The following is a 10987-nucleotide window of genomic DNA, read 5'->3' as shown; positions in this document are numbered from 1 at the left end:
TTCTTGTATAATGTCCTGTCCACAGCGCTTGTCTCAGTTGTGGAAATTTTTTTATTCTAAATAAATGCCTTAAAGCAATAACTTCTTTAAGGTCAAAAGAGATGCAAAATGCATTGAACAGAGTATGAAACAGAACTTTGTGCCCTTGCTTTGAGTAACTGTCTCTTTCATAGTTAAAAGGGGAGGAGAAGTAATAGTTGCTGATGAAAGAGGAGAAAAAACCCAACTTTTTTTCTTTATAACAGTTGATGAATCTGAACTTCTCACTGTGCCAGATGGGTGGAAAGAGCCAGCCTTTACAAGAGAAGATAATCCCAAAGGGCTGCTGGAGGAAAGCAGTTTTGCAACGTTATTCCCAAAGTACAGAGAAGCATACTTGAAAGAGTGCTGGCCGCTCGTCCAGAAAGCCTTGAGTGAACACGTATGCATACTTACTAATTGTGATACTATGTTTTATCTTGTGGGAGATAACAGCTGTTACTTAGGCTTATAAAAATAGTGCAAGTTGATTTTCGATTCTGTACGTGTGTATATTTCTACTGTGCTTGTTTCTTGTTTAGAAGCTACTGTGCGATTCTTGTTTAGAATTGGTAGTGTCATTTTTTTATTGTCATCGAAATCAGTGAAGGTCTGTGTAGCCAGACTTGGAGTTCTTTACAGATCCTGTCAGCAGAGTAAGTGTTTCATCATCTAGATGCTGACAACTTTGTTGCACTTGAATTCAAGGAGATGAGGGAGGTGGTGTTTTGGGCCTTGTGACAGATACATTCAGTCTCTTGTGTGTGTGTCTGTGTGTTAGTTTCCTCAAGCTGAAAGTCACTTTAGGAAATTTGGAAAATTTATCTGCATTCAGTATGTAATGTTCTGTTCGTTAACTTCTTACCACCAAAGATGAATTCTGAGGTTCTTTATTTAGAGATTGATTCACTATTTCTTTTCAAATATTGCAGTACGTGAATGCAACGCTGGATCTAATTGAAGGAAGCATGACCGTCACTACCACTAAGAAGACTTTTGATCCGTATGCAATCATCAGGGCTAGAGATTTAATAAAACTTCTGGCAAGAAGTGTTCCATTTGAACAGGTTTGTATTAAATCCTGAAAGTTTGTAGCAAATTCTATCACGATACTTAGAAAATAGTACGTTTTTAAAATGTGGGATTTCTCAAGTGAGTCAAGTAAAATAAAAAATATAAAGTAAATATATCTGAAAGTGAGGTGAGAAGAATAAACTGCAGTATTATCTTGACTCTTTTGAATAATACATTTGCATTCAGATGATGCTGCCCACTTGTCTTTTTAGGCAGTTCGTATCCTTCAGGATGATGTTGCATGTGACATCATTAAAATAGGCTCTCTGGTGAGGAAGAGAGACACTTTTATAAAAAGAAGAGGACGACTTCTTGGGCCAAAAGGATCTACTCTGAAGGTATTTCCAATAGGTGGAGTAACCAGAAAATTCTTAGACACAGATTTGTGTCAGGTCTTCAGTTTACACTTATTCATTTCTTTTTTTGGTGTAGGCCCTGGAACTGTTAACGAATTGTTATATTATGGTGCAAGGCAACACTGTTTCAGCTCTTGGACCCTTTAGTGGGCTGAAAGAGGTAAGGGAAAGCAGATAAGCAGTTTGTGTAGCATACTTCAGTGCCCAGCTTGAGGGCAGACAAGAGGCAACATAGGGCAACCTCAGGAGTATCTCACTGACTTTTCAGCTATGTGTTAGTAGGCTACTTTACCATGAACGTCCATAGTCTTAGCTGCTGAATTTTTTTTAGACACTGAGATCTTTCTGGCTTGGAAGTAAAAAAGTATTTCTGAAATGTTTTTTTTTTTAGCAAGAATTTTTGTAATTTCAGGTAAGAGATCTATGAGTGAAAGTACTGCAGAGTTAATGATACATAATGTTAAGGAACATCAAAAATTCTTAGTAATGATGTAGGAGAAGAATGCTTGTCAGAAGCAAAAGTTTCTTGTGACACCATAAAATCCAGGGTCACATGAAAGTGATGTTTGTGGAGCATGATGGAGTGTATTAGAAATGTGACAATGTTATTGGTATTTCTGAAGTGCTGTGCCTTCCAGTTAGCTATGTGCGTTAGCTTTTTAAATCTGCCTACTTTAGGGAAGTGGAGAGGAAGCATGATAGTATACTTGGTATTTTAATTCATTAGATTATGAAATACTTGCTGAGTTTTCTGTTCTTTGTTTGTTGTTGTTAATAATAATAATATTAAATACAGGTTAGAAAAGTTGTTCTGGACACAATGAAGAATATACATCCCATATACAACATTAAGGTTAGTGTGGTCCACTGTGCATCTTTATTTACAAGAAAGTACTATTTCTTCTCAGAGAGATGTACGTTAATAATTTACATGCTTCTGTGTGATGATCTATTTTTTAGAATTTCTGTACTGTGCTGTTTTAAAAAAAAACAACACACCTGACTTTGATATCCTCCATTTTACCAGGTTATATTGCCATAATATCCTTAACAGTATTTGAAAAAACATCAAAGGAAAAGTGTGTATAAAATTTCCTCTCTTTGATTACTAGCTTGATACTTGCTCATTTAAATTCAGGCACCTTCTCCAGTGCATTCTGTCCTCATTTTGACACACGCCTATCTTTCTGGTTCCTCTGTTCATAATTAAACCCCTCTGCTCTTACTGAAATGTGAGATGGAAGGTTCGGATGTAGCATATTCACTGTAAGAAAGTTTAGTAAAGCTTGTAGTTTGGTGTTCTTGGCTATTATAATATCATATATTATAATTATATGTAATATAATTAGTATAATACTATTTTTTTTAACAATTTCTTTGGGACATTCTAAAACTACTGAAGACTTTGATGATCAAAAGGGAATTATCAAAAGATCCTGAACTGAGGTCACAAAGTTGGGAAAGATTTTTGCCTAAGTTCAAGCGGAAAAACTTGAAAAAACGCAAGGAGCCAAAGAACAAAAATACTAAGAAGGAGTACACACCGTTCCCACCTCCACAGCCAGAAAGCCAGGTCAGCTGAAACTTTGTTGTCTTATGCAGGAATATAGCATGACTTGAAATCCTGTTCTTGTTAACAGGAGGTTGAGAGGCCTTTTCTGTCAAATTCTGATTTCCTGATGCTATACATCTGGCTATGCTGTATAATTACCTAAAGCGTCTCGATAACTGTCTTACTCAGGTTGATAAAGAATTGGCAAGTGGTGAATACTTCTTAAAAGAAAGACAGAAGAAACGAAAGCGAGTGGCAGAGATAAAGGTAAAGTTGTTCTAACCCACTGTTCAGTTAAAATCCACGTCAACAGTCAAATGCTTTTTTTTTTTGTTTGTTTGTCCCTTATGCCCTGCTGTGCTTATATTTGACCTTTTTATTGGCAACTGTAGGCAAAGCAAGCAGATGCAATCAAGAAAAGACAAGAAGAAAGAAATAAAGCTTTTATCCCACCAAAGGAAAAGCCAATTGCGAAAACAAAGAAAGGTAACCATTTATTTTTTCCTCTTCTATAACCTTTTGCTGTTGATTCCTAGACTGAGTGATTTTGCAGAAGTACAGCTGTAGAAAATAAGAAAAATGCAAAAAAAATCCTAGTGGTTAAGTCCATGCCTGGAGTTGCCAGGGACAGTAGAGAGATCATGCAGCCCATAATTCTGTACCTATAAAATGATAGTTCTCTAGAACATTTTCCTGATGGGAGATACTGGGGCAGCCATCTGAGTTAGTTTTTCTGGCTACATCAGTTTTTGACTTTCAGTCTTGTAGTGAAGCTGCCATAACTTTTGCACTCAGATGGTTTTTCTGTTAAGAAAAAGAAGCCTGAAAGCAATACTTGGAAACTTGTTCCACAAGTAAGTATTGGTATAAGATAGGATAAATAGCTTTTCTAAAAGTTAAAGTGAAACCACACTATATGCAGAGTAAGAACTTGTGTTCTTAGATGATTTGGTTTTTATGCACTGGAGAAACAAGTCGTCTGTTTTCTTGGATTCATCGATTATACTACATATTCAATTTATTAGATGTAGTATGTACGTTTTGTATTAGATATACTACCTACGTATTATTACACTATATATTGCATAGTTTGTTATGAACTGAAAAGCTCATGTTTCTCGAAAAGCATATGTGTTTTGCAGCTTTGACAGTACTTTTTTGTGATGGCAGTAAATTTTCAATAATCCTGCTATTGACTGTATTGTATCTCAAATACTGTGCTTTTCTAATTGCTGTGAGTTTTGACCTCAAATCCTTCAGTCTTCCAAGAATAAATGACAGCAATAGTTTGTATGTAGAGAAGAACCAAGATCCAAGCAGGAGAGCTGGTACCCACAATGAGATGTAGGAATTAACTGTGTGAGATAGAAGAGTTAGATCCAACCTCATGACTCATGCCCAAAAGGGAAAATACCATCACCTAGATGAACATAGGAGTAGGGTATTCATGTTGCTCAGCATGAAGTGTTACTTAAGTACGCTGGCACTCCCTGTAGAAGTCTTTTCTAAAGGTCTTCATGCAGGGCTCAGATCTAAGATCTGTATCATATTCCCTCAGCCCACCCCATGCTGTTTCTGACAGCGAGCGTTAATGGGTGGCCAGGGGAAGAGTAAAGAGTGTAAGGATGGGACAGGCATATTTGGGATCTTGCCACCTTAGTTCCATGCAAAAAGACAAAATGCCAGGAAAGCTCCTCCGGGTGTGAGAACTCAGTAATTAATTTCTTCTCTTCTTACGTGAGACCAACCAAGCCAATCGGCCTATGTCCACGAGAGCGTGTATGTATTAATTTTGGAGGAGTACATCTGTGGTCTGAGGAGTGGGTGATAATAGTTTGCATGTGTGCAGTGTGTGGCATCTGTGTTCAAAGGCAGTTGCATAGGATTTTTTTATATGACCGTTCTCCTTTGAATTCTGCTGAAATTGATTTGTGGATAATACTAGTTTCTACAAAAATGATTACTAGAATAGTTTATAAAATCATTAGTGAACATAAAATGAGTCCAGTGCCACATGATGCAGTTTACTGTGTTTACATATGAAGTCATCTTACAGACTATTAAAATGTAGAAAAAGTAGAATTCATGTCTGTTGTCTTTGTGGTTTTTTACTATGTAGCTTCCACTGAGAAAAAAATTGATATTGAAGCTATCAAGGAAAAGGTAAAGAATGCAAAGAAGAAGAAATTAGGAGCACTTCCTGTGGAAGAAGTCAAGTTAAAAATTGCAGCAGATGAAAAGAAAAAAAAGAAAAAGTAGTAGTTTACCACCCGAGATGCTCACTTTTCTCCTCCATTAATGAACATTTTCACACTTGGAAGATTTGAGACTTCTTGCTGTCAGTATAATGTGGACAAGAAAAGACTAGGTAGGAAGACATTCTCATTTTGTAAGTACACTTTAATTAGTGGACCTAAAGCAGCTGTGCAGAATGGTCAAGGTTGGTGAAGAAAATCTGCACTGCTGTGTTGTTTGAGAAAAGTAAGAGAGTGTACATGGATTAATATCCATCTGCCTAAAGGGAAGGTTTCGTAATAGAAACACTTAAGAGTTTGATGCAGAATGTTAAACACTGGTGTGGGAGTTTAAGGTAATTCTTCTATGAAAGACTACCAGACTATACGCAGCCTCAGTTATGGTGATAACATTTGCAAAATGGGTCAGATTTATTACTGTATTATGTTTTTGTTTCTGTAAAAGCTGATTATTTTTGTGTGTCTTGTCTTGGTGTTAATAAACTATTTTAATACATTGTTCTTAAATCCTTTTATTAGTCATTTACTGTACAACCTACATGTTGTTTTCCAGGAAACAAGCTCACAGCTTCATGTGAGAAGTAGGCAAATTATAATCTTAATTGAATGCCATTAATAAACCGTCATTTATTAGCATTATCCTGGAGGTTGTTAGACAGAATGTGGTACAAAGCAAGTATCTTTCCACACAGAATGTGCTGCAGGGAAAGCACAAAGTCTTGTTGTCTTTCTTTAAATATATTCTTAAATGTCTTCTGGATTTCAAGAAAGTCTTAAGAAAGAAATTGTGTTCCTTTCTTTTTTCTTTTTTTTTTTTTTTTGAAGCCCTTCCCCCTTTTTAAAGGAAGCTTAGGTGTTTTTAGTTTCCTGAAAATGTAAATTGTGATGTGATAAAGTTCACCGGAAGAGCAGATGTGGCTTATTTCATACATCTGAGATTAAAGAAGCAAATGCAATAGTCAGGAGGTGGTATATCCACACCAATTTCAGGACTGTGTTGGAGTGCTTTTGCCAGGCTTTGGAATTTTGATCACCTGCATGTGCAGTGGAAATGATTATGCTAGAACATTGCAACTCGCTGCTTTTAGGTTAGTGACCTTTTATTTGAAACTAGTAAGTGAAAACACAGCCATTTCCTTTTTTGCATATATAAATAAGAATTTAGAATATATGTGGTTAAATAGCCGGTATGTGTGCATTGAGAAATAGCAAAGATGCTTGCTCTTTAGGGTAGGGGACAACATTAGCCTTAGTGTGCCTTTCAGTTATGTGATCACTTCTTGGCACCTAATTATTAAGGAAAGAACACTCTCAATCCTTCTAAGGACTGCATTGTTGATAAACGGCAGTTTAATTACTTGTGGAATCAATCAGGAAAATACTTCAACAGATACTTCACTGAGAATATGATCAGTAAGTCACAAGCACACATCCTGGAAACTGCAGTGAGCTGATGGGTTTAGTGATACCAGCACAATGCACAGCTTTTTAGAAACACCAGCTGGTGTTTAGCAGTTGATGATGTACAGGGATGACTTAAGTTCAGTACCAGTCAGGTATTTCAAACCTCTCATACAGTGAAAGGACTAATTTCAACAGGAGGCACTGCAAAAACTTGAGTTTAAACAGCTGTTCTGGCAGCGTGATCCCACAAATGAGTGCTTTAACAGAAGAGCCTCCAGAGCTAGAAGCCCATAAGGAGGAGTCTGACTGTAGCCAGGGAAGGAGCGTGAGTGTATTAGGGGAGGGAGAGTCCTTGTTTCAAATCTGGACTGGACAAGGCCCCTATCACTGCAGAGGACTGGCACAGGTGTTCCTCTGTTGTTCAAAAAGGTAAAATTAAAACCAAGTGTAGGGCTGGTTGCCCTACACCGGTCTGACAGGCTGGCATTTCATGTCAGGAATCTGATCTAGCTGAAAGCGCCCTACAAAAAAGTGTTTTCCTGCTGCATCGGCTAACTGCTTGGTTGCCTGCATTGCAGGGCAGGAAACAGTAGCTCAGCTTGATGGCAGCCTGGCCTTAAATTATATATACATCCATGGAAGTGTGCTCTTTTTAATTCAAGACCCACAGCTGAGGCATCTAGGTGGCTTTTGCATCAAATCCCTATCCATAGTAAAACTCTTCACAGACTTCAGGGCGTCTTGTCCTATTGTTATGGGGTAAAAAGGCTTTGCCTTGTGTTCAATCTTTTTCAGCTGTCACGGTTGACAGGTCTCAAGGATTGTTGGTTGGACATTTATTTACTTAAACTGGAAAATCAAGAAAGCCAACTCATATTACTGTAGGCAAGTTAAATCAAAGGATATCAAAGGATTTGTCTGCTTAGAGTCCATATCTGAACAGTAACTGGCTGTGTGGGCACTGTTCGTGGTTTTTGCACCTCTTTTCTGAGAGAATATGGCTATACAGTTCAAACGCTTATATAAAAAGCAAAGAATAGAAAACAAAATGGATTGGGAAGGGTGCGAAAGTTTTTTTGGTATTTTCAGACACAGCTTGAACTATTGCAAATTATCTCATTAAACTGATTTTAGAGTTTAGAAACTTGCAAAAAAAGTACCCAAAGGCTGTATTTATATATCAGTGTTTTGCATTTATCATACGGAATTCATGGGCATATGCCAGAAGATAAACGTGGACAACTCAAATTAGTTTGATCATCAGGAGTTAAATGGATGTCCTTAAAATGACATGCAATACTTATTTAGTTTTGACCTTTTGACTTTCAGGCTTTTTTTGTTTGAAAGATACCGTGTTGTAAACTTATGGATTTTTTCCCCTAAGCCCCAGTGATTTACAGGTTTTTTAATTAAACTTTTTCTATGGTATTTCCTTAGAGCTGTTGACCTATAAAGTTCAATGACAGTGTTGTGAATGTTTTGAACTTTAAGGGATCTGTGTTCGTTCTGTTTACTCTCCTGGAGACCAAGCATAGACTAAACTATGCAGGGGAGAATTCCTTCTGAGCTCGTTTTTGCTCCCTGGACCCAGCAGTGTGTGCCCTTCCCTCTCCTGCGGTTCTCTTTGCAGTAGTAGGATCTAACTGCACGTGACTTCAGTGGGGCAGACCCTGTGCCAGGCTTTTTGCTGGAGTGGGAGCCCTTATGCAAGAAACTTTGGGTCCCAGTTCCAGGGTTTTCAGTTAAGATCCACCCCAGTAGCGGGGTCAGGAGTGGCTATGCAGAAGCGCTGGCAGGTACTGCAGGGGCAGTACCCTAGAAATGAAGCAGCGAGGGGAGCTTCCCGGCTTTCTTTACATAAGTGTGCAACCGTGCTCTGCAGAGGGGCCTGGCATGGAGGCATCTCAGCCCGCCTCCGAATAGATATGGATCGCTACAGTCCAGCTGTGAGCTTGTGCAGCTCTGCTCCTTCCAGCCTCCACTAGATCTGGGCGACTGCGGTCAGCAGAGGACATGCCCAGCTGAACACAGCAGCCATCGCTGCTGCTTTCTGCCTGCTCCAGATGCGCGGCTTGCAGGAGACTCCTCCCTTGGCAGCTGTTGAACCAGAGGCATAACTATGGGCACAGCATGATTTTAGTTGGCATTTTATGCAATCTCCCAGCCTTGTGTTTCTCAGCATTGTGCAGGTTGGAGCTGAATGTGAGTTTTTTTCATGCATCAGCAGTTAAGCTTTAGATCATGTTGCAAATAGACGATTGCCATACATGGGAAGCAGAAAATAATGATTTATTTGAAACAGCAGTCAAAACCTCTATGCTCAGACAGAAGGAAAAAAGGAACAATTGTGGTTATACATAATCATGTGTAAACACACATGAAACTATGACTTGGCACAGATGACGCGTTTAAAACCAAATTCTGAGCAAAGAGAAGCACCAGTGTCCCCAGTGCACTGCAAGACTGAGAAGTGCACTGCCTGCCCCAGGATGCAAATGCCAGAGCTCACAAGGGTCCAAAAATTCTTAAAAAAAATGTTGAAATGAAAACTTCTCCAGGCTACTGTGCATCTTGCTGGAGAAGTGTCCAAGGACAGAGGACAATAGGAACAAGAGCAGTGTGTGCTCTGCCTGGGGCCTCGGCCAGGGGTGGGTGCCCTCCAGCACCTTCCTAAGCAAGCATGGCAGGCAGCTGCCTGCACCTCAGTGTGCTGCCTGGGCAGCATGGTCCCGTACCCACCGGATCCTGCTCACACCACTCCACTTTGAAAAAATACATGGGTAATTTAAAACCAGTTATTGGTTCTGGTTCCTCTTATTCAGCAATGAGAAAGCTGCTTATCAGCTCTTCTAGCTGCTGCCTGAAACGAAGATAGTATTTCTGTACTTCTAAATCACCTGTGGATGCACATGAAGTCTCTACCGATCTTTTTGCTGCCAAGAACTTATGTGTGGGGAAGGGATGAGTTGATCTAAGTGCTCTCGTGGTCTTCTGCATGTGTGTCACTCATTGGCAGGTGCTATAGACCAGTATTTTGGTAGGAGCCAGGTGGCCAGAACTGTCAGTATCAGGAGTAACAGCCTTAAAACAATAACGGTGATGCAGTACTCGTCACAGGCAGGTCTGTCCCAGTCTGGATGCCACCTGGAATCACCTATGAACAAAACAAGTTACTTGTTTTCAAGTATAACTGCACCAAGGGCAACAAAGGGAAGCAGTAACTCTGGTGATACTTACTAATGACTTTATCACGCTCTGTGTTTTCTGGAGAGAGAAAAGAAGTGAATGTCAGCAGACTTACGCATAAACAATGGGAGTCTAAGCAAAAGGGAATGAAGTGTGAGCTCCATGATGGGCTCACAAATAAAGCTATGGCAGCTGTGTTTCTGTCCAGGATGAAGCAAAGACCTGCTGAGGAGCACTTGGTCACCGTGTTGACTTCTCCCCCTCAGCCAGTGGCTGGTGTAGAGAGACCTCATTCCCCCAATCAGGCTTCATAAGATCACTTTGGGTTTTGCCCAGCGCCTTGTGTTTAAGATCCATTGCCTGTAGCTTACGTTAAATAGTCCTGTCTGTCAGGGACTCCCTCTCCTTCCTGAGGTGCTGGCGTTTGAATGCCACCTTCCCGCTCCGTTAGTTCGTTGGGGTGGAGTGCCAGGGAGAAGCGTGACCATACCCTCAGCTCCCCCCTGGGCAGATGTCCACACCACAGTGCCTTGTCCTTCTTATGGGAACTGCAGGTGGTCTCCACCCCTCCTGACTCCGTCTGGCCATCACAAAGCCAAGGGCAGGCGAAATCGGGTGGGCTGCCGGGGGCTCAGGCTGAGCACCACATCCCTGTGAAGGGCTCTCACACCTGCGCAGGGCACATTGGCCTGGCTCCCTCCCAGTGCTTAGGGGAAAGCAGATGGCCTGGCTGATGTTCGGTGGAGCGAGCAGCTTTGGCAGTGCCATGGCAGCGCTCCCCTCCCACAGCGGCACGGTGGGGGCAAGGCTCACTTGGACCTGCACCAGCTCAAGCCGCAGCTCATGCACCAGGTTATAACCTGGAGCCCCCGGGAGGGGATGTGTAGCCCCTTCTGTGCTACCTGTTTCTGCAAGCAGCAACTTCTGGCAGGTGTAGTAACACCTTCAACTGCAGCCACTACCTCTCCTGTATCGTACCCTGCAGCATCCAAAGAGCAGACCCCATCCCATCACTCCCCAAGGCAGAAAACAGGCTTTTTCCGCCCTCCTCCCCTCTCTTTGCGCATCACTGCTCACTTGGCTTCTGACTGCAGGTTTTCAGGCTATATTTAGGAACAGGACAGCACCGTGCCTGCCTCCTG

At 40.9% G+C, this 10987-nt stretch overlaps 2 protein-coding genes across 2 annotated transcripts in view; one reads left to right on the top strand and one right to left on the bottom strand.

The window, feature by feature from the left end:
* Window positions 1-245: 245 nt before the first annotated feature.
* Window positions 246-5448, top strand: KRR1 (KRR1, small subunit (SSU) processome component, homolog (yeast); the record flags this gene model as incomplete). The annotated part of the gene is made up of 9 exons (XM_010286094.1): window positions 246-421; window positions 951-1085; window positions 1305-1430; window positions 1525-1608; window positions 2245-2301; window positions 2851-3021; window positions 3190-3267; window positions 3393-3486; window positions 5120-5448. Coding segments are annotated over 9 exons (1061 nt in total), but the record flags the coding sequence as incomplete, so codon positions are not given.
* Window positions 5449-9661: 4213 nt separating this feature from the next.
* Window positions 9662-10987, bottom strand: part of LOC104619900 (glioma pathogenesis-related protein 1-like) — a 10391-nt gene continuing 9065 nt past the window's right edge. Inside the window, exons 5-6 of the mRNA XM_010285984.1 lie at window positions 9897-9923; window positions 9662-9813 (exon numbers count right to left, since the gene is read on the bottom strand). Coding sequence (XP_010284286.1) covers window positions 9662-9813; window positions 9897-9923 — 179 coding nt within the window. The remainder of the gene's footprint in view (window positions 9814-9896; window positions 9924-10987) is intronic.

This window comes from Phaethon lepturus, unplaced genomic scaffold (genome assembly GCF_000687285.1).
Source record: "Phaethon lepturus isolate BGI_N335 unplaced genomic scaffold, ASM68728v1 scaffold10220, whole genome shotgun sequence".
Classification (NCBI taxonomy): Eukaryota; Metazoa; Chordata; class Aves; order Phaethontiformes; family Phaethontidae; genus Phaethon; species Phaethon lepturus.
The sequence above is the reverse complement of the archived record's forward strand: the minus strand, read 5'-3'. Positions and strand labels throughout refer to the sequence as shown.